This window comes from Lemur catta, chromosome 11, assembly GCF_020740605.2.
Source record: "Lemur catta isolate mLemCat1 chromosome 11, mLemCat1.pri, whole genome shotgun sequence".
In the NCBI taxonomy this organism is placed as follows: domain Eukaryota; kingdom Metazoa; phylum Chordata; class Mammalia; order Primates; family Lemuridae; genus Lemur; species Lemur catta.
Genome location: NC_059138.1, coordinates 39,695,455 through 39,719,821, shown reverse-complemented (window position 1 = coordinate 39,719,821; position 24,367 = coordinate 39,695,455). Strand labels below are relative to the sequence as shown.

The 24,367-nt window shown below is 35.6% G+C and overlaps 1 protein-coding gene across 2 annotated transcripts in view; it reads right to left on the bottom strand.

Moving 5' to 3' along the window:
- RELN (reelin) overlaps positions 1-24,367 on the bottom strand; it is a 441,212-nt gene that overhangs the window by 294,225 nt on the left and 122,620 nt on the right. For both annotated transcript variants that reach the window (XM_045564269.1, XM_045564270.1), the window contains exon 3: positions 19,013-19,148. In XM_045564269.1, coding sequence (XP_045420225.1) covers positions 19,013-19,148 — 136 coding nt within the window. The remainder of the gene's footprint in view (positions 1-19,012; positions 19,149-24,367) is intronic.

Below are 24,367 nucleotides of genomic sequence, written 5' to 3'. Positions count from 1 at the left end.
ATTCAGAGAGTATGTGTGTATATATATGTATATATGTATAATAATGCTCCATTTTTTGGACATAGCTGGAAAACTGGATTTTCCACATAAGCAAAATTTCCAGATGAGTCCAGAAAATGGGATCTTATGCCATGAGCACAGCAAGAAAATCTTAAACATGGGGTATAAGTAATATTGTATCAGGAAGAGGGTCTTTGAGAAAAGGAGGAAGGCTTGAAGATCTTTTTCTGTATTTTTGTCTTCTGTTTCTCTATTTTTCTAATGTAACATGCCATTTTTTTTTTTTTTTTGAGACAGAGTCTCGCTGTGTTGCCCGGGCTAGAATGAGTGCCGTGGCGTCAGCCTAGCTCACAGCAACCTCAAACTCCTGGGCTTAAGCGATCCTCCTGCCTCAGCCTCCCGAGCAGCTGGGACTACAGGCATGCGCCACCATGCCCGGCTCATTTTTTCTATATATATTTAGTTGTCCATATAATTTCTTTCTATTTTTAGTAGAGACGGGGTCTTGCTCTTGCTCAGGCTGGTCTCGAACTCCTGAGCTCAAACGATCCACCCGCCTCGGCCTCCCATGCGCTAGGATTACAAACGCGCCCTGCCTAACAAGACATTTTGACTCCTTCAATGGAACATAAGAGCATGTCTTCTTTCTCTTTTTAAAAAATTTTTCTTTTCTCAGATATCTGCACCCCTACGTTTATTGCAGCATTATTCACAATAGCCAAGATTTGGAATCAACCTAAGTGTCCACCAGCGGATGAATGGATAAAGAAATTGTGGTACATAAATGCATGATGGAATATTATTCACCGAAAAAGGAATGAAATATTGTTACTTGCAACAACATGGATGAAACTGGAGAACATTATGTTAAGTGAAATAAGCCAAGCACAGAAAGATAAATCTCACAAATTCTCACTCATATGTGGGAGCTAAATATTAAAACAATTGATTTCATGGAGACAGAGAGTAGAATGATAGTTACCAGAGGCTGGGAAGGGTAGTGGGGAGGTGGGGATAGAGTGAAATCATTAATGGGTACAAAAATATAGTTAGACAGAATGAACAATATTTGATAGCACAACAAAGTGACTACAGTCAGCAATAAGTTATGGTATACTTTAAAATAACTAAATGAGTGGAATTGAAATGTCCCTAACACAAAGAAATGACAAATGATTGAGGTGATGGATATCCCAATTACCCTGATTTGATTAATATACATTGTATGTCTGTATCAAAACATCACAGGTACCCTATATACAACTATAATGTATCCATAAAAACTAAAAATTAAATACATTTTTAAAAATAAAATACAAATTTTTCTTTTCTTTTTTTCTCCCAGTGGTTTTAACTCTCAGATACATACTTTATTAATCAATTTATTAACCATTTCCGTATATGTGGTCCCCACACCACAGTATTTTTAAGTAAGAGTTTCTTTTATTTTCTTGTTTTCTTTTTCTACCTTTATATATACTAACAATCAACTTTGGTCATTGGAAGAGTGTTGGTTAAGGGCTCAAATTGACCCAGGCTAAACCTGAGCTGCATCTTACTAGCTATGTAAACTAGCTGTGTGATGAGAAAGCCTTGTGAGCACTCCAAGCCTCTGATTCTCATCTGTAAAATGTGGATAGTAATACTGCTCATTTGATAGGATGGTTGTGAAGACTAAATGAGAAGAGAGCCTGGCACAAGTGGATGGCATGCAGAGAGAAGACATTTAGAAAGTCACATACGCTCATACAAAAATAAAGATGGATAACCTGACAGAAGATTTATTCTGATTTGGAAGTTTATTCCTATTCAGTTATAAATTAACAAATATTAAATTCTATTTATTTCTATATACTTAACAGATGACCATATTGGAAAGAATACAGTTACCTGAAATTGAGCCTGTTCCAGAAAACCCAGAATACAAAGTCATGGTTTATACAGATCAATAAATCCAAGTGAAACATCTCCGTTTTCATCAGTAATCACGGATCAGTTCAGTGTGATGCTTCACTGACTGCCATGTTGCTAATACGGGAAGGAAAGATGGAGGGCAGGAGGGAGCTCAGCCTGCAGTCCCCTCTGAGGGCCCCGGGAGTGAAGGAGCTGAAGGGCCAGTGCGGTGTGGGGAACAGGGAAGTGGAAGCCTCAGGTTCCACCGCAGGCTGTCACCCTTGCAGCTCTGTGACGCTGAGCTCACTTCTCTGGGCCTCCATTTCCTCATCTTTAAAATGAGAGTTTAGGTCCTTCTAGCTACCACTGTAACCTGAAGTTATGCCAGGCCAAGAGAACTTTGCTCTCATCAGCACACCTATTTAGCAATGTTTCCAAAAAGACAACATTATCCAAGTTAATTTATACGTCTTTAACTGTCCAGAGGAATGGACAGTAACAAAGTCAATTAGGGACAGAAGAAGGTACAAAAAGAAATATGGGCAATCTTTAAGATAATACAGACATATGATGGCATCTGTGCTGTGTGATTTTCCACTGTCAACTTTCAGCTGTCCATCACTCAAGCAACTTTATATACTGAAAATATTCATTCATGAAAGTGACTGAATTTGTAGAAAGGCAGATAAGTATTATAAGCTATTGTAGAACTATTTCTTGAGTTAATTTGGCTATGGAATTGTTTTCCATTTTCAAATATTTATTTAAGAAATTCAGCTCTCAGCCATATAATCATATGTTGGTCAATATTTGACTTTGTAAAGTTTTACACATAATGATTTATAAAAGCTTTATTCTTTCTAGGCAAATAAAATAAATCCTTACCCATGTGTTGAAGTTTCTAAGATAGACAGCTGGGTGGCTGTCTTTAAGATGTAATTTTCCTCAGATTTAATGTAAAGACATAAGTTTAACTTGATACATCAAGCAAAAGTTAATTTATCTATGAAAATTTAAATCTATGAGTATCATTACTATAATTATTAAAATATTATAATTTTATTAATTTAAAAATTTGATTTGCCAGTGATTCATACTCTTCAGCCAAATACTATTATTGGACACTGTGACAATGTCACACTTAAAGCTTCTACTTGTGGATTAGCATTATGAGTTATGGAAAGTCATTCTTGTTTACTGGCAGTGGTGTGCTAAAGTGCTATAATGATGGCTTTGGTGGTCTCTTTGTAACGCAAATGTTTACCCAGAAAGACCTTTTGAAATTGGCATACCAGGTAGGAGCGGTGGCTCACGCCTGTAATCCTAGCACTCTGGGAGGCTGAGGTGGGTGGATTGTTTGAACTCAGGAGTTCGAGACCAGCCTGAGCAAGAGCGAGACCCCATCTCTACTAAAAATAGAAAGAAATTATCTGGACAGCTAAAAATATGTATAGAAAAAATTAGCTGGGCATGGTGGCTCATGCTTGTAGTCACAGCTACTTGGGAGGCTGAGCCAGGAGGATCACTTAAGCCCAGGAGTCTAAGGTTGCTGTGAGCTAGGCTGATGCCACAGCACTCTAGCCGAGGCAACAGAGTGAGACTTTGTCTCAAAAAAAAAAAAAAAAAAGATTATTTATTGTGATCAAGTGGGATTCATCCCAGGGATGCAACGGTGGTTCAACATATGCAAATCTATCAATGTATACATCATATCAACAGAACAAATGAACAAAAACCACATGATCATTTTAATTGATGCTGGAAAAGCACTTGATAAAATTCAACATCCCCTTCATGATAAAAACTCTCAAAACCTGGGTACAGAAGGAACTTATGTCAACATCATAAAAGCCATATATGACTGACCCACAGTTAGTATCATACTGAAGGGGAAAAACTGAAAGCCTTTTCTCTAAGATCTGGAACAAGACAAGGACACCCACTTTCACCATGGTTATTCAACATAGAACTAGAAGTTCTAGGTAAAGCAATCAGATAAGAAAAAGAAATAAAAAGCATCCAAATTGGAAAGGAATAAGTCAAATTACCCTTGTTTGTAGATGATATGACCTTACGTTTAGAGAAACACAGACTCCACAACAAAACTATCAGAACTGATAAACAAATTCAGTACAGTTGCAAGACACAGAATCAATATACAAAAATCAGTAGCATTTCTATATGCCAACAGTAAACAATCTGAAAAAGAAACCAAGAAACAAATCCCATTTAAATAGCTACAAATAAAATAAAATACCTAGGAATAAACTTATCCAAAGAAGTGAAAGATCTCTATAATGAAAACTATAGAACAATGATGAAACAAGTTGAAGAGGACAGAAAAAAGTGGAAAGATATTCCATGCTCATGGATTAGAAGAATCAATATTATTGAAATGTCCATACTACCCAAAGCAATCTACAGATTCAATGCAATTTCCATCAAAATACCAATGACATTCTTCACAGAAAGAGAAAGGATCCTGAGCAAAAAGAAAAAAACTGGAAGAATCACATTACCTGTCTTCAAATTATACTACAGAGCTGTAGTAACCAAAACAGCATGGTACTGGCATAAAAACAGACACATGGACCAATGGAACTGACTAGAGAACCCAGAAATAAATCCATACATCTATGGTGAACTTATCTTTGAGAAAGGTGCCAAGAACATTCAGTGTGGGAAAGGATAATCTCTTCAATAAATGGTGCTGGGAAAACTGGATATCCATATGCAGAAGAATGAAACTAAACCCCTCTCTCCCAACATATACAAAAATCAAATCAAAATGGATTAAAGACTTAAATCTAAAACCCAAAGCTATGAAACTATTAAAAGAAAGCATTGGGGAAATGCTTCAGGACATTGTTCTGGGCAAGGACTTCTAGCGTAATACCCCAAAAGCACAGGCAACCAAAGCAAAATTGGACAAATTGGATCACATCAAACTAAAAAGCTTCTGCAAAGCAAAGGAAACAATTAACAAAGTGAAGAGACAACTCACAGAATGGCAAAAAATATTTGCAAACTACTCATCTGACAAGGAATTAATAACTAGAATTTATAAGGAGCTCCAACAACTCAATAGGAAAAAAAATCAGATAATCTGATTTAAAAATAGGCAAACAATCTACATAGACATTTCTCAAAAGAAGACATACAAATGGCCAACAGGTATGTAAAAAAATGCTTGACATCAAGTCATCAGAGAAATGCACATCAAAACTACAATGAGATATCACCTCACCCCAGTCAAAATGGCTTTTATCAAAAAGACAGGCAAAAAAGAATGCTGGTGAGAATGTGGATTAAGAGGAAACCTCGTCCACTGTTGGTGGGAATGTAAATTAGTGCAACCACTATGGAGCACAGTATGGAGGTTCCTCAAAAAATACAAAATAGAACTACTATATGACCCAGCAATCCCACTTACAGGTATATATCCAAAGGAGGGCAATTCAGTATATTGAAAAGACATCTGCACTCCCATGTTTATTGTACCACCATTCCCAATAACCAGGATCTGGAGTCAATCTTAGCATCCACCAATGGATGAGTGGATAAAGAAATTGTAGTATGAATACACATACTATGTGACTATTATGTAGCCACAAAAAGAATGAAATTCTGCCATTTGCAACAACATGGATGGAACTGGAGAACATTATGTTAAGTGAAATAAGCCAAGCATAGAAAGACAAATCTTGCATGTTCTCACTCGTATGTGGGAGCTAAATACTAAAATCAATTGTTCTCATGGAGACAGAAAGTAGAATGACGGTTACCAGAGGCTGGGAAAGGGTAGAGGGGAGTGGAGGATAAAGTGGGGATGGTAGGCATTAACCATATCCACTATACTGAAATTCAACAATGGAACAGAAAATATTGCAAAATGAAAGCTAATGCTTTCTTAATTAAAGTGATATCTAGGCAATTAGAATAGCAATAAGGAAACTGGCATTTATTTTAACCTATGAATAATTATCAGATATTATTATACAGAACTATTACTGTTAAAAGTTGAAAAGTTAACTACTATTACTCTTTGTGATGCTGTCCTCAGTACAAAAATGGTTTTATGCATATGTCTTAGCATTTCATTTTATCAGGCTGACCTCATAGTTAATTCTAATATCAAAATAATACACTTTCATAATTAGGAGTGTCCAAAGAGCATTAGCTCAAGGTTTTTCTAATCATAAAATTGTTTAACAGTGAACACTGGAAACAAACAAAATGTCCATAAACAAAAGATTGATTAAATACATTCTAGTACATCCACATAATAGAATATTAGATGATGTTATAGATGTATATTTATTTGGAAAACATTCATAATATAATTCTAGGTTTAAAAAAGCTACATACGAAAATAGAATGTATAGCAGAGCCCCAATTTTGTAAAAACTAAAATTGAACACATATACGTCTAGAGAAATATACCCCAAAATACTTACTGTTCTTATTTCTGGGATAATATAAATATGAATGTGTATGCATGCATGTGTCAGTGTGAAAGTGTGTATCTGTACATATACAGGATATTTTCTTAGCTACATTTTTAATATATAAGCATTGCTTTCATAATCAGAAAGTAAAATGATTTTAAAACTCATTTAAAAAGAAGTATTATTTACTGTCAAGTTTCAATATGAAAAAGTTTGTTTGAAGTATATATTGGTTTACTGTCATTCTTTAAAGTTATAATTCTAAATTTAGGCATTTTGCATTCTGACTCAAAGGTGAAATACAGAAACAAACAAAAAAATTAACTTGACACTTTCACACACACACACACACACACACACACACACACACACAAAAGTTAGAAAGACACAATGTCTGAAACAAACAGTTGGTAGGGGGGAAAAGTATATATTTCAGATACAACCCTTAAATTACAAGCATAATTTTAAAAAACTTGATTGGGAGTTACCAAAGTGCAATACAATGTTGAAATTACAGAATAAATACTCTGAGAGAAAATTCCAGTTCCCTTTGATCTTCAAAGAGGTCATCTCTTCATGCTCCAAATGAGCCATTCAGAAATCTTCCCTGGCTATTTACTTGTACAGAATATCTAATTGTACATCTGAGATCCATTGTATGAAATAAAGAAACCTGTGTTTTAAAGCAAAATATAAAATTTAAATATCAAGAATTGTTTTCCCTTCACTTAAAGACTTAGTGCAGTTAGTTATGTTCTTAGTTTCTTTTAATAAGTTTCTGTTTTTCTTTAAGTACATCAACATTGCTTTAACACCTAATATCCAAGATCCTTAAGCAGAAATGAACTCTAAACTCCTTCTCTTACTTATAAGTTCTGGTGTTATATTGATAATATCGATTTAACTGTCTATTTACAAGATACACAATACAAAAATCTGTAAAATTATCCATTTCAACATATTTTCAAAAAATTTCTCCAGCGTGGCATTTATTATAAATGAAAATGTTTAAGAAATGTCACATTTTTCATTTTAATGCTTTAGAGTTAAATACTACCATTTAAAATTCCCTAAGATATATTTATTTAGATTTCTTTGTCAAAGTATAAAAATGGTAATGGCAGTTCATTTTAACACCAGAAAAAAATGAATGCCATAGTTGGTATGATACTTAAAAGACTTCATATTTTCACCTAGTATGATTGTAGGTACACTTTTCTGTTCCATCTTTCCCTCCCACACATGAAATCATTCCATGGCAAATCCCTTAAATTCCTCTTTTGAAGTTAAAAATTAATTTCCATGGTTACTCTTCTATAATCCTCCATCTTTTAAAAATGCAAAATATGCTTATACTTTCTGAGAAATCAGATGAAATCCTAAATACCCTATGTATGTGCAATGTTTTTAAAAAGAAAAAAAAACACTCATTCTTTTAAAAAAAATCAAGGAGTCTGATTCTATAATTAATAAAAACAAGGTAACAATTTGCTTTTAAGTGTCCATTCATAATGTTAAATCAGTGTTAAATTATAAAGAATTTCCATGGAAATACACAAGACATCCACACTGATTCTAAATGAAATTCATTATGAGCAGCTCTATTATACTGAATGGCAAATGAATTCTTAATAATGAGGCACTTGATGTGTTATCCAGAATTGGGGTTGACAAGAAACCACTTAGCTTCACTTTCTAATAAAATTATAGCAAGTAACTGATAAAGCACATATATTTTTCAACTTGAAAGGAAAACTTTAAAGAAAAGAATGTTTAACAAACCTTTTTTATTATTATTAATTTTTTCTTAGAAATTAAAGTGGTTTTTTTTGTTTGTAAAAAAACTGCATCAAGAGTAGTTTGGACAATGCCAAACATTTTTAATATAGTATGTTTCCTGTAGAGATTTGTCTAAGGTTTTGCTCTTTTGTAAGCTCATCTTGCCCTTACCATCAGAAGTCTATTACAACAGATGCTAGAATAATTAAAAACCTATCACTATACACTCTTCCATCACACCACAGACTAGGAAATGAAGGTGGTTTACGGGTGTCCTTGTCTCACTTTATCCACCTCTTCGTTGTTGACGTGTAGGCTTTAATGTGCATCCTTGCACCTCTCCTTCGGCAGGAAGCCTGTCTCCGGGGATCACTTGCAGAAAATAGGACATTGAGTCCATAATTAAAGTAATCTCTTTCCAGGCAGATGCTGCAGTTGGCTCTGTTATCACATATTACAAAAGGCATCTTGAGGGTTATAAAATGTGCAGCAAATAGCTTTGGAGATGAGAAACAGCAATTTTTCATCTAATTTTGATCCATAGACATGTAAGTACTGTATTGCTACTTTTTGGTTCTAAGCCAAATAACTATTATGGTACCAAGATGAGCCAGGCAGTAACCAAAATTAAAGAATACTTTAGCTTTTATCCTCAAAGTGAGGAAAGCTCTTCTGTAACCATCTTTGCACTTAGCAAATAAGGATGCCATCTCAAATCTGAGCATTAATGCCTGCAGGCAGATTTAGAAGAAAGGCTTATGTAGCTTAGCTTTACAGCCATACTTTCAATATATTTGCTTAAGTTAAAACCAGGGGTTGATTAAGGGACCTAGCATCTTAGCTCCTTTGCAACTACAGTGTACATTTCTAATTAGAAGTCTTTTCACTGTTTATCTTTCCTGTAAAATTTAGGACATTGCTCTTTGAAATATATGTCATCCCAGATAACTGAAATGCTCGTGTTATTCATAATCTCTTCTATAAATACTAATAGTGGAAATAAATGGAGGAGATTTAACTAACACATTCTTGTTTCCGGCTTAGGACTTGTCAATGTGGGTAACCAAAATCTGACTTTAATAATGTGAGGTGCTAAAATGGAAATGGAAATAATTAATTTTGTTTATTTCTCAGTGCTAAAAAAGATGATTTATCAATATGTGCTGATTTAATTTTAAAGAGATTATCTTATAATTCCAGAAATATGTGGTTTCAATTTTTTTATTTCCTCAAATTTTTAAAACACTTTCTAACAATAAAGTCGGCCAATCGACTTGGCTTTTCAATTTAAAAATATTGTTAATAATATTTACCTTTAAATTTCATGTTGGTATAAATAGCATTCAAAACCAGGAAAATCTAAGTTAACAAACAATAGAAATATTTACATTCTAGCATATTTAAGCCTTCAGAGTTAATATTGAAGAGAAATTTATATAATGTTGCTTGAACTATTAGGGAAAAACTAACTGCAAATCAAAATTTTTAATTATTGATAAAGTTTTGGTAAATGACCAAATTGGTATTTCTAGAGCACCTAAGATATTAAAATATAAAGCCAGTGCTTGCCTGAGGTATAAATAGCAGAGTATAAACTCTAATGCTCTAACATAATCTTCTGGCATATACATGTATTCATGCATTTTTTTCATTGATGTATGTATTCATTCATCTATTCAACAAATAACTCTAAAAGAATGTCTTTGTCTAAACAATTTTATAATACTACCTGCAATTGAAATATTAATATTAGAAATAATACTCAGTATTCTGCCACTTCAAAGGCAGTTTTCAATTATACATGTTTCTTTCAGCTTTGTCTATATGCAAGTTATTTTGTTCTTAGGTAATTATAATTTTAACCTTAATATGATTAAGTTTTACTTATTTTGTCTGATATTAACATAGTGACACCAACTTACTTTTGGTTAGCACTTGCCTGGTATGTCTTTTCCCATCTGCTTACTTTCAACATTTTTATGCCATTATGTTTAAGTTTGTCTCTTGGAAGCAGTATATTTCTGGATTTTTGAAACTGCATTCTAAAAGTCAGTGTTTAAACTAGTGAATTTAATCTGTTTACATTTATTATAATCACTGATTTATTTAGATTACTAGTATTAATTTTATATTTCTATGATTTTAAAATTTGCTTTTTTCCTTTCTTCAGAGGGATTAATTTAATGTTCTTTAATCCTTTCCTCATCCCCTCCATAATTTGGAAGTTTTAATGTTATTTCTGTTCTTTACATTTATGTCTTTACCAATCATCCTTAACTAAGCTTACAACCTTCTTGCAAAAGAATTTGAAGACATTAGAAAACCTTAATACTGATTCTTCCTTCCCCCAACTTATATACAAATGTTCCTTAGAATTTTACTTATACAGTGCCTTTAAATTCTATCCTAAAATAGTTATTGGTGTATATTTTATATGTAAATTAATTTGCATATTCAATGCTTAGAGTTGCTAAGATACTAATTTCTTTGCTCACCATTAATTATTGCATGACACCATAATTTCTTGTATCCTACAACTTTTACCTTTCTTCTCAGTTTTTCTTTTTACTGAAGCACATCCTTTAAACATTTGCTTTAACATGGTCTGCATGCATTTTCATTTTGGTAAAAATATCAAACTTAATTTTTAAAAAAAATTTTTGTTTTCACACTTTGAGACGTGCTTTGGCCAAGGCAGCCAACAAGCAGCACTAAGCCCTCGGCACTGTAAGAGATGGTAACCAGAGGTATTTCTCACCTGTCATACTTAGCTTACCACTGCCCATAAAGTTAAAGACCATAGAAACTGCTGTAGTGGCAAATAAAACTAAAGCGAACAACGAGGTAACCAGCTCTTTACATAAAACTGTCTTACTTGTTGAGGTTGGAAGTTATGATTGTTCAAGTTCACATGATAATTTCAAAACCTTATTCTTGCTTTACTTTTTCTTTATGTCCTTTGAAGTACATGGTTACTTTCTGTAAATGTCAAGGTAACATTAGAAGAAAAGATAATTCAACAGATTCTTTAAATCCATGCTATATAACAAAACTTTCGGTAAGGATGGAAATGTTCTACATTTGTGCTGTCCAATATAATAGTCATTAGTCTTATATGACTATTGAGAACTTGAAATGTGGCTGGTACAACTGAGGGTCTGAATATTTATTTTATTTAATTTTAATTAATTTAAACATCAATAGCCACACATGGCTTGTAGCTACCATGTTAGAAAGAACAACCCTAAACAAATTTTATAATATATGAATATGTGTGTGTGTTTGTGTATGTGTCTGTGTATGCATATTTGTGTGCTGTGGTTTGAATGTGTCAAAGTTCATGTGTTGGAAACTTAATCCTCAGTGCAGCAGTGTTTAGAGATGGGACCTTTAAGAGGTGATTAGGTCATGAGGACTCTGCCCTCAAGAATGGATTAATGCCATTATTGCGCGAATGGGTTGGGTAACTTGGCAGTGGGTTCCTGAAAAGAGGATGAGTTTGGTCCCCTTCTACTCTTGGGCATGCATGTTCTGCCATATGATGTCTTCTGCCATGTTATAACACAATAAGAAGGCCCTCACTAGATGTGGCCCCTTGATCTTGGACTGCCCAGTCTCCAGAACCATGAGACAAATGAACTTCTATTGTTTATAAATTATCCAGTCTCAAGTATTTGGTAATAGCAGCACAAAAGGGACTAAGACAATGTGTATGTGTGTATATATGTATATACATACATGAGTGTGTGTGTGTATATATGTGTATACATATTATACGTATATCCAAATAAGTCATAGAGGACAAAATAAAGTTCCTTAAAAAATTCTTATCTGGAAGAAACAATCATGGAAGAAAATTTTATTTCATGCTTGTAATAATGCCTTAATATTCAAAGATTTACTAAAATCAGACCTTTATAATATGCTGCTGTTAGTATATATTATCCAAGTGACTATACTGGCAAACCATGGAGTTGTTGCTGCCATGGGAAAAACTTATTCACCTATTTCTCAGACATCTTTGTCATCACTATTTAACTGTGTGGGCAGTTTGGAAAAATGAAATTTCACACTTACAGCTTCTAAAAGTGGTTTAATCAATTCTAGTAATAGAAAAATAACCCAAATCTCTGCTCACACCTCACTTAGAAAATTTTGGTTGGATTTAGAGAACTTCTAATAATTGTAACACATAAAGCTTTTAAATTTATTGACTTTGGTCTTTTTGCTCTCACAAATGTTCCGTGTGGTTTTTCAAGTAAGAAGTGCCAAGTACAGTAGTAATCCCACCTAGACCACAAGGTCTTGTAATAATGAGCAAACTTCAGTCCATTTACTTGAGTGCCCTCCTCAAGTTCTCACACCATTACATGAAAGGAAAAGAAGAAGGTAAGAGGAGGTTTTGCCATAGGACTTTTTTTTTTCCTTCTAGAGTCAACATTAGGAAAAAACTAACATTTCTGTCTAAAAAGAAAAAAAAAAGCAGAGATTTAAAAAAAGAACAAATTCGCTAGCACAACTATTTGCTATTGGATAGAATTCCAGAGAAGCAGGTCCATCCTGGGAACCTGGTTAAAAATATTTTATTACTGTAATAGAAAATTTTTCCACCATGAAGCAGTTCAACTTCTCTGATGGCCTTATCATTTTGGTGCAAAGAAACCTCCTAGTGGAGACTCCAGCAGATTGCCCTAATATAACCGGTGCTGTTTACACTGTGACTTCCTAAAAGGAGGAGACACGGGAAGGGAGAAAAGAGAGAAGGAGAAATGAAGGGAGTAGTTTTGCCTTTTGAATATCTGTTAAATTAAAATATATATGTTGTTTAATAAAAATAATTTATTCAAGCCTTCTTGGAGATTTATGGACATATTATCTCAACCACACTCCCTAAAATTAAAAATAAATTCCCAGGAACCATTCTGACCTCATTTGCCAAAGTGTTGATATATAAGAACACACATTAGTCCCTGACCTTACACTGCCTCCTTGTCCAAGCCTAATTGGTTATTTAACTTTGATGAAAAGCAGGGACCTAAGAGGAAGTGACAACTATCAGTTAGGCTCCTAGCTATTTACCTTTAAGGATAGATAATATTTTTTGTCCTTTCATTCAGAGGTACATTTTTTAGCAGCCCTGAAATAATTGTCTCAAGTTGGGAAATGTTTGTGGAAAAAAAAAAAGGGACCATCAGAAAAAAAATAACAGACTTATTATTGAAGAGATAGATGAAATTCCACTTTTGGAAAATAGCACAACTGGTTTTACCTACCAGTACGGACACAATCATTTCAGGCTTATATGAGAAGTAATTTATTTTTGTAGTAAACTACATATAATCCAGAAAGTAAAATAACATTTGCATGTATCAGTTGTTAGCATCCTTACCTATAGGTGTGAATGCACCCCCAATAAACACACCCATGGGTGAGTCCCCAGTTTTACTTCACATATTGAAGTAAGGAGACAAATACCTCTGTGATGTTTCCTTCTGACAGACAGAAATAAGTGGGCAACCACGCTATCTTTTCCGAAGAATTCCCCAGATAGACTGGAATGGCTCTCATCAAAAATTAAAGGCATCTGAGATACACTCAACACAGCACTTCAAATCTCTGGCTCTGTATCATTTTGAGACTGAAGGTGTTCAGAAACTGCTTGTGTCTTCAATTTTTAAAATGATTTTTTCTTCTTCTTGTTTAGTGTACTTCAAGAAAACGATCCCTCTAGGAGACACTTCCTTTAAAACATCAAATGTTCAAACACAGTCCTCCTGTGTTCCTCTTTGCTAACCTGAGTTCATTCTTTGTCAATGCTCCCTATCTTAAATAGAATACTGCTTGGTTCATTCTGTTTGCAGTTTTGAGGAAATTCACATAAGGTTAAATAATCACTAATTTAGGCACAAATCTGATCCTCTTTAATGTTCCATTTTTACTCTAATATTATGACAGCATCTCTGTCCAGTTAAACCTAAATCTAACTGTGACGAATTTTGCCTCTAATTCACACATTCCCTATAGGAAGTACCCTTTATGACAAGGCATAGCATACAATCAGCATCCAAAGAATGGACCTACATCATACATATCAGGATCGAACTCATGTTTGACACATTAGTCCAGTGTGTTCTCCACATTTCAGAATTTTACACTGGTGCCTTTCAATATTCAAATCAATTAGACAGTATTATTATATCCCACATAGAGACAGATTTCAAAATGTAGACAGAAAACACATGTTGGCCACTTGAAAAAGTAGACAGATTCTTATACTACCCTGCAAATTCTATTTAATTTTCATTGTATCAATATTACGTGTATTTTACCACAACAAAATAGACAAGTCATCATTTTAAGGGAAACTGTAGTGAAGTGGCAAAAATCACCTGCTTTGAAACCAGACTGTGTTACTCACTAGGTAAGTTACCTTAAGCAAGTTATTTAATATCTCTGTCCTTCAATTCCCCATTTGTAAACTGAGATAATAACAGTACCTACTTTACAGAATCACTGTGAGAATTAAATAGATTAAAAGAGGTAAACTATTTAGAACAGTGGCTGGAGCAATGTAAATTTTCAAAAACATTGTTAATATTGTAGTTGCTACTTTACAACTCCCTTTCCCTGGTAGTTTTTCACTTTTAGAGTTAGATGGCTTAGAGAATTCCTTCCTTCTTTCGATCCTTCCTTCCTGTATTCCCTCCTTCACTCCTTCTTCCTTCCTTCCCCCTGTTCCTACCTTTGCCCCTCTCTCTTTCTTTTTCCCTCTCCCTCCCTTCCTTGGGATTTTTTAGGAGAAGGGGATTTATGTCCAAGAAGTTTGGATAATTAAGTACCTTTTTTAACTTGAGGTTTACTAGTCACTGAAGACTTAAATATAAGAGCAAAGACAAACTGTATTTCCATAAGATCTGGATACTAAGCAAATCTTAAAGCAAAATTATAACTTAAAATGTAAAAGTTACCAACAGGTGTCATAAAAATAATGATAAAAATAACTCTAGCCCATTTTCTACATCTGTACCAGAACAGCCAGCATTTTATCCTCATGGCATCCTCTCCTCTATGTCTCACACTTGATTATTTTTAACAAGGAAGTCAGTAAACAGACAGCCAAAATGACTATGTGGTTAAGTGGTTTACCAATAACACACGGTTTATTCAGACAGCATGCCACTTACTCTTCACTGGGAAAGGCACACACAACATATATATAATTGTCTTGAATTTCAGTTCAAATATGCCATAATTCTTGGTATAGGATATTTTTTTAAAAAGGAATTTTAAATAGGTAACTGGGTTCTAGAATCAGAGTTTGCATCATACGTTAACTTACTAACACGAGATTGTGTAATAGAATTGGGTGTAGCATCAATTCTATGGCCAGCTTTAGAAAGACCATGTACATGGGTAAATGACAAATGTTAGTTGCTTGATTTTTTTCAAATACAACACACCATCAACTGTAAGATACTAAGAAGTAAAGCAAATGCTGCCAATTATAATAACTGTAGTATGATATCAAATGTAAAATGTAACCCTACTTCTGAGGTCCCATAATGTAAAAAAGAAAATCTGCATCTTAGAATCAATGAAGTATATCATCATTAGCTATTAAAAATATTTACTGAGAGCCTTTTATTGTCTATATAGTTCAATGTTAGGAGCTGTTAGGTATATAAAAATACTACACACAGTCTCGGACCTTGGGGGATTTAAAATCCAATTAGAAAAAGAAAACAAGTATGTTAAAAATTCAGTAACAATATGAATTAACTAATGACACAAAAAAGTTATACAGAATATATCACAAAACCATATAAGCATGGCTGAAGTTTAATTTCTAAGAAATAATCCCTCCCCCCTTAAAAAGTGAACAAGTTAACTTAAGAGGTTAATAAGAAAAGAGAATCATGGTATATTTACCTTCAAATGCCATAGGTTTTTGTGTGATTTTGTTTTTCTTTAATACTTAAAATTAATGTTAAATATTAGCAATCCCCTTTAAATATTGCCGGGCACTTACTCAATACAAATACTAACTCTTAATGTAACTCTACTCAACACATAAAAAGTACTGAGTAGGAAAAAAGGTAGGAAATTGCAAGATTTTAATTGAGAATGTTTCAAATAAATTGTTTCAGTGGTCCACATTCAATCCTCACTTTTCCTGTACTTTCTCACAAACTGATTAGGAAAAGAGATCAACAAAAGCATTTTGCCCATGTAGGAAGCAGTTTAACATTCAACATTGTCATGGCTTACAATAAATAGACTTAAACCTATTTGTCAAGAATGTTAAAAAGTGCAAATTGTATCAGCAATATTTTACTGGGAAATACAAGTGAGGGTGTATAAACTTCTCTGCAGTCAGGAAAAATTACTTTTGACCAAACTGCATTTTTTCTGACCAACTGCTAAGAAAACTCTAGAGTTAAGACTTAAAATACCCAAGTTATTCCTGAGAAAAAAGAGTTTCATATCCCAGAAACAGTGAGATCATAAGCCATCAAATATCATTTTTAAACAGATTTAACTAAATACCTATCTCTATTTGGAAGGAGGCAATTCTATATTGCTGACATAGATTTAGTTCGTGCTTTATCTTTCAAAAAAGTCATTCTTATTTTAAATTAAGAAGTCATGTAGGGCAAGAATTTAAATTATCTTTGCAAGTGCCAACATGAGTAAAAGAAAACATGCCAAAAGAGTTGGGATCACTATTAAACAAAAGGAATGACAACACTGAACACCATATAATTCAGGGGACATTTTTCCTGATACCTATATATGAGACACTGTACCAAATATGGGAAATTCAAAAAGAAATAAGAATTTGTCCCTGTCTAATCTAACCTAATTGCAAAGGCCAGAAATTGACTCAAGTATATAGTAAAATACAATCAGCACGATAATAGAGTAACAAGCAAAATGTGACAATACACATCCCTTCTGCTGTTGATATCACGGCAGATTTTACAGAAGAGTTGGTATTTTAAACAGGTATTGAAGAATAGGTAAGACTTTAACAATTGGGATTGACATAAAAAAGCATTCCAGGCCAAGGGGAATGCATAGAGACAGAAAGTCGGTCACAGAATGTTTAGGGAACTGTGGGAAGTCCTGCAGTTTGTGCTTTATCAGGAGGTGTATGCCACAGGGGATAAGAGAGATGACAAACAGCAATATTGGGAAGGGCCTTCAAACCCATGCCAAAGGTCTGGTCTTCAAAAGGGAGTTTTAGGCTTAGCCAAATTTTGAGAATTTTCTGTACCTTCAGAAGATTAACTGGACAATAAATACATAAGATGGACTAGAGGAAACATAGGCTGGAGGCGAGCACATCAGTTAGAAAGCTACCGCAATCATCTTAGCAGGAGATATTGGGGGAAAAAAGATATAAAAAACTTTCTGAGGGAGAAAATGATGGGATTAAATGTCAACTAGCTATGTGGGATGAGTCTGATGTTGGCAGTCCGGGTAACCCAGAGGATGGGCAGAAAGAATATATAATCAGTGATGTGAGAGCCATAAAAATCTCTGGCACTGAACTGTGTGTTATCCAAAGGAAAGAAAAGGCAGTGGTAGATTTTGGAGTACACAGGCTATATAGGATTTTGTTGCCTGAGCAGGAGGTTGGAAGAGAAAATCATTCAGGATGTCTTCCAGCTCTATCTTGCTTGACTGCCCATAGAACAGTTGTTTCTGAACTGCCTTAGACATTCTACCATTGGCCTACCCATCCACTGAATGAATATTTAGTAAGTGCTTACTGTGTGCCAGGGACTGTTCTAGACAGTTGAAGCAAATCCGTGACAAAACAGAAAAAAGTCTTGACTTCAAGGAGCTTGCATTTTAATGAGAAGAGACAAATGATTAATGATGCATGTAATTAAATAAGTGAAGGATATCATGTGTTAAAAGTAAAAAAAAACATTATGAAAAAAGCTGAATAAGAAGGATGAGGAGTGGTGACTCTGGGGCAGGAGTAGGGTATAGTCTATATTGAGAGATGTCACAAGTCACAGTGATTGTCACAAGTCACTGCAGCCACAGTGCAGTGTTTCTCTAAGGATGCCGTTGGGGGCATCGCTCACTACATCCCCCAGTTTCCTTTTAATGAAGCACATGAGGCAGTCATTAGGTTTCCACCGAGCACCTGACTTCTGTATCTGCACCATTAATCTCTTAACCAATCACACTTCCCAGTTGGCACTAATGGCCGGAATGCTCAAAACTAAATTTGTGGCCTTCTTTCAAAAAGTGGATGGAGTCTTACAGCATTTTTTGTACCTGCTTTCATCTTATTTTCTGAACACTCATTTTCCAATTGCTCTGAATTATTTGTATCTTTTAAAATTGACAAATAATAATTATAGATATACATTTATGGAGTACAATGGGATGTTCTGATGTATGTTTACTTTGTGGAATGATTAAAACAAGAAAATTAACATATCCATCACTTCACATACTTACCATTTTTTTGTGATGAGAATGTTTAAATTTTGAAAAATATAATACATTATTATTAACTGTAGTTACCATGCTGTGTAATAGCTCTCCAAACTTCTCTCTCCTAACTGCAACTTGGCACCCTTTGAACAACTTCCCTCCATTCTCCACACCTACCCCCCCCCCCAATTCACTTACTTTTATCTTATGTTTTTGTCAACTAAAATCCAATTCAGAACTTTGGAGGTATAAATAAATATGCAAAAACAAGTTACTTTAAAAAAAAACAGTTTTGACCTTTTTTGACACCAAACTGAGTGGCTTTAATTAAGGTCAAACCTGTCAAAATAATACATTTAAGCAGTTACTCTATATGTAACCCATGAGAGGTTGTATTTGCCTTCTGTATGTGTCACAGCGGCCTGGGTACTTACATGAAATTCACACAGCCTGTGCCCGCAGGGGGAGCAATCCAGACGAAGCTGAGGTTGGTTGTGGGCAGGTGACTCACGTGAGAGGCCACCACGCTGCACATAAACTGGTTACCAAACTGGTGGTCTGACATGATCCCTGAGAGACAGAAAGGAAGGGAAATTGTTAGCAAGACAACAAAACAAAGTCCTTTCTATCATGGCATCACAATATTTTCTGGACATTTTTCTTTTGTGAGAAGATTCATTATGCTATTTGGCTTCCTCGTAAGTTATGTGATTTTTTTACTGTTTATTGCTAGAGGTAAATTAATCATTTACAACATTACTGTTAAGGAGTGACCTACTAAAATCATTTCCATAGTATTTGTTTTGCTTTGATTTTGTTGATTGATCTTTGCCCATCACCAAAGACCACCAGGACCAACCTGCAGTTAACCAAAGTTAGGTTTATTGGAACTGTCTGCAACAAGGGAGACCAAACGCCATGGGGTACTGGGAGGCAGATCACTAAGAGGGCATTGGGAGGGGCTGGTTAAAATATATAGGCTTATGTTATGTTATTTCAGAGAGCAGGGTAATCAGGTTTTCCCAGGAATTTCCCAATGTTAGTACTGACAGCTCTGCATTCTGGGAAACCCCCCACTACTGTTTGGGAGGTTTCAGAAAAAGGTGGCTTTGCTTCTGGATTTATCCAGGAGGCATTAGGAATGGAGCGACGCTAAATCTGCAATTGGTAAAAAAGCAACAGCAGTCATGTTTGCATGGAGAGGGGATGTCGGTCATTTTTGTAGTTTGTACCATGTTCTTGCTTTTGTCTGTGTTTAAGGATGATTACAGAGTAGGTTGTTTTTGCCTCATATCATTTCAGTCATAGAGTGGCCTTGTCTAATGTTCATGTTTGGTAAAATTGCTTATGTTCAATGTGAGAATACCAAGGCCCAGCTGCGAGCAGGTCAGCTCCCAGCTTCGCTATCAAGGGATGCTTTTTTCCTTTTCTAATAAGGTGATCCTCTTAGGTTTACCTCAGATATAAAATATGAACAAATAATTCAACAATAAGAAAACAAACAACCCAATTAAAAAATGGGCAAAACACCTGAACACACACCTCACAAAAAAAGATAAAACAGATGGCAAATAAGCATATGAAAAGATGTTTAGCACCGTATATCATCAGGGAATTGCAAATTAAAACAGTGAGATATCACTTAAATCTATTAATGACTGAAAACCAAAACACTGACAATACCAAATACTGGTAAGGATGTGCAAAAACAGGAACTTTCATTCACCGCTGGTGGGAATGCAAAATGGTATAGCCTCTTTGGAAGACAGTGTGGCAGTGGCAGTTTTTTACAAAACTAAACATAATCTAACTCTGCAGTCCCCAACTCCTGGGCCATGGTCTGGAACCAGTCTGTGGCCTGTTAGGAATTGGACCACAGAGCTCTACCTTCCCCCCATCCAGCTCCGCCTTCTCCCCTGCCCCTATCCATGGAAAAATTGTCTTCCATGAAACTTGGAGAGAAGTGGGAGGTACACAGCAGGAGGTGAGCGGTGAGCAAGGGAAGCTTCATCTGTATTTACAGCCACTCCCCATTGCTCACATCACTGCCTGAGCTCCACCTCTCCCTCCCACCCCACCATCAGTAGAAAAATTATCTTCCATGAAACCGGTCCTTGGTGCCTAAAAGGTTGGGGACCACTGCTCTAACATACGAATCCAGCAGTTGCACTCCTTGGTATTTACCCAAATGAACTGAAAACTTGCATCCACACAAAAACCTGCCCATGGACATTCATAGCAGCTTTGTTCATAATTGCCAAAACTTGGAATTAACCAAGATGTTCTTCAGTAGGTGAATGGATAAATAAGCTGTGGTATATCTAGACAATGGAATGCTATTCAGCACTAAAAATAAATGAACTATTTAATATCAAGCCATGAAAAGACACGAAGCAAACTTAAATATGCACATTACTTAGTGAAAGAAGCCAATCTGAAAGGCTACATATGATATGATTCCAACTATATGACATTCTGGAAAAGGCAAAACTATGGAGACAGTAAAAAGACGAGTCTTTTCCAGGGTGTGGGGGTGGGGAGGGATGAATAGGCAGAGCACAGAGGATTTTCAGGGCAGTGAAACTAACTATTCTGTATAATACTATTAATGATGTGGATACACGTCATTATACACATTTTTTAAACCCATAGAATTTACAGCACTAAGAGTAAACTTTGGGTGATAATGATATGTCACTGCAGGTTCATTGAATGTAACAAATGTGCCATGGTGGGACAGGATATTGAGAATAGGGGAGATTTTTCATGTGTGGGGACACAGGGCATATGGGAACTCTGTGTACTTTTCACTCAATTTTGCTGGGAACCTAAAAATTCCCTAAAAAATAAAATTTATTAATAAAAATGTACTAAAAACATTGCCAGGAATAGGAAGTTAAATTTAAAAATTCTCTCATTTACTGGCTTTGTGACCTTAGACAAATAACTTATTCTTTCTGAGTTTTCTTGTCTGTAAAATGGAAATACCATGTCCCCTATATCTTAAAGTTGTGAGAATTAAGTGACTCAATACATATGACAGCACCTAGTACAGTATCTAAAGCAGTGGGCTCTCGATAAATCTTGATTTTCTTCCTGCCTTTCTAAAATATGATTCTATTTATACTATTTCCCCACAAGGAAATTCACAATGACCTCATATTGTCTGCAGTTTCAATGTCCAATATGGTAGCCACTAGCCACAGTGGCTATTTAAATTTAATTAATATTAGATACAAATTAAAAATTCAGCTGTTCAGTTGTACTAGGTAGATTTCACATGCGCAATAGTGGCTGCCATATTGGACAGCACAGAACAGAGCATTTCCACCATCACAGAAAGCTCTACTGGATGACACTGGTCTATACGATAAAAGGATCCTTTGTATCTGCCTCTCATCTCCATCTTCAACCTCAACTTCAGCACTTCCTGCCCCTATGTCTTGCTCATCCCCTTGCACTTTACACACCAAAAATTCCAAATGAACCCTCTTCTGCCTTCGCACGAGCTGTGCCCTCTATCTAAAATGTTCTCTCTCTCCCCAAATGCTTCAACAAGCTGACAGATCCTACATCAAGATTTAGCTCATTTTCTGCCTTGCCAAGCCTCTCCTGTCTACTTCCAAGCAAACCCTGGCATTTCCTCCCTTAGGTTCCAGCTGAATCATTTCCTTAACTCCAACATAGCTCTTAGCCCAAGGCATTTGGAATATTTTGTTTCCTTATCTTTCTCTATATCTTAGGCTCTTAAAAGACAAATCAGGTCTACTAATCCACATTTCTCTAGCACCTATCCAAGTATGCACAAATACTTATTTTTGTTATATTTAGGTCTTTGATCTCATGCTTAAAAAGGTCTTCTCAAGTTCATGACTAGCCTGGGCAAAATATCAAGATCCCACCTCTACAAAAATTGTTTAAAAAAATTAGTTGGGCACCCATAGTCCCAGCTGCTAGGGAGGCTGAGGCAGGAGGATCTTTGGAGCCCAGGAGTTTGAGGCTGAAGGTAAGCTATAGTTGAGCCTCTGCACTCCAGCCTGGTGACAGAGTGAGATATTGTCTCAAAAAACAAAAAAACAAAAAAAAAAAAAAAGAAAAGAAATTTTTCTCAATCCCCAAGATATAAAAAAACAATTCTCCTATATTTCTCTCTACTGTTTTATTTTTACATTGACATCTTTAATGCTTCTAAATTTTATTTTGTTGTGCGGTACAAGGCAAGCATTTGAGTTTTTTTTTTTTTCCTAAATGGTTCTAGGTTCCTAGCATTCTTCCCCTGGGATGTCATGATCACTCCTTACAGGTTTCTCTGCCCCTCTCTCATTCCCCATCCTACCAAAACGATTTTTCTGAAAGGCATATATGATCCTATCAATTCCCTGCTAAATCCCCTCAAATGGCACCCCATCAGATTCCAGAGAAATGCAAACTCCTTAGCATCAGTTATAAAGTCCGGCACAATCTGACCCCTACCCTCTCTCTCTGCACTCCCTCGCCACCTCTGTGAACCAGCTCTGCAGTCATTCTCAAGCACTGGTGGTTGAGCCACCCTCACCCACGCCTCTAAGCATATGCTCTCCTTTACACACAGCCAGCCCCAGACTTCTGCTCTCCTCCCACCCATCCTTCTTCCCTGGGAGGCTAACTTCTATGTGCTTTCAAGGCAAGGCAAGGCTCAATGTAGCCTGTGTTTAACACCAAACATTAACAGAATTCACTTACTCTTCTGGGACTAATGATACAAAGACACATCACATATGGCCTGACCACATCTCAAAGACCTCCCTCTCCACTCACTGCCCCTGCCCCATGTTTGGATAGGTGTGCTCTCTACATGTCATCACAGCAGTTCACACATCCCTCCATCATAGCACTTGGTTCTTTCCCCAAGTAGTTTATGAGGGACTCTGTCTTTAAACTTCATATCCCAAGCACCTGTCACAATGTCTGACACATCACAGATGGTATTTTTCCAAATAAATACAAGAATAACTTTAAAAATATTTAATAAAAGACAACAGAAGTTATAACACATATATTGCATTAACTAGTGAAATTAAATCTTCTGCAATGGAAAGTGTTCAGCATAAATCATAACAGGTCTAAACAATAGAAAAACAAGTCTATATTTTGACATCCAAATGATTCTCTTTTTCTCGTTCATGACAAAATTCATCAAGCCAGAGAAACCACAAGGTTAGGGAGGATAGGAGGCTCCCGGGGAAATTACAGAGTGCCAAAGGACACTCAACAGCCATGACTCAGGCATTGCCACTTTCCTCTGGTCAGGCATAAAGCAGGGATCCAGTGTGCAGAAAATGACAAGTCTGCAGAAGTCTGCCTGGCCAAAAGGGAAAACACAGTAACAGCCAGGGTCTTGTGGGAAGGGAAACAAATCAAACAAAACAACATTTCAGTATTACAGAGCCTTGGTAACAGGATTCACAGGCAAACATCTCCCCATTCCTCAAAACCCCTCCTAGAAAGTGAGTCAATGTCTGGGCCACACATTACTAGACAGAATTTTATAAGGGAAGTAGCTCACGCCCTAGCCTGGGTGAACATGCCATAGAACAACATTCTTGCAATCCAACAGTCTAGCATAGTAATTCTCCAACTTGGCGACACAGAGGCACCACCAGAAGAGATATAATCTGTGGTACTCAGAGATTCTGAGTTAACTGGTCTGGAGGAGAGCGTGGGTATTGAGATTTTAAAAATTTCACCAAGCAATTCTTATGTGTAGCCAAGAGCTTGCATTAACATGTGCCTTAGTAAAATGTTGTCTA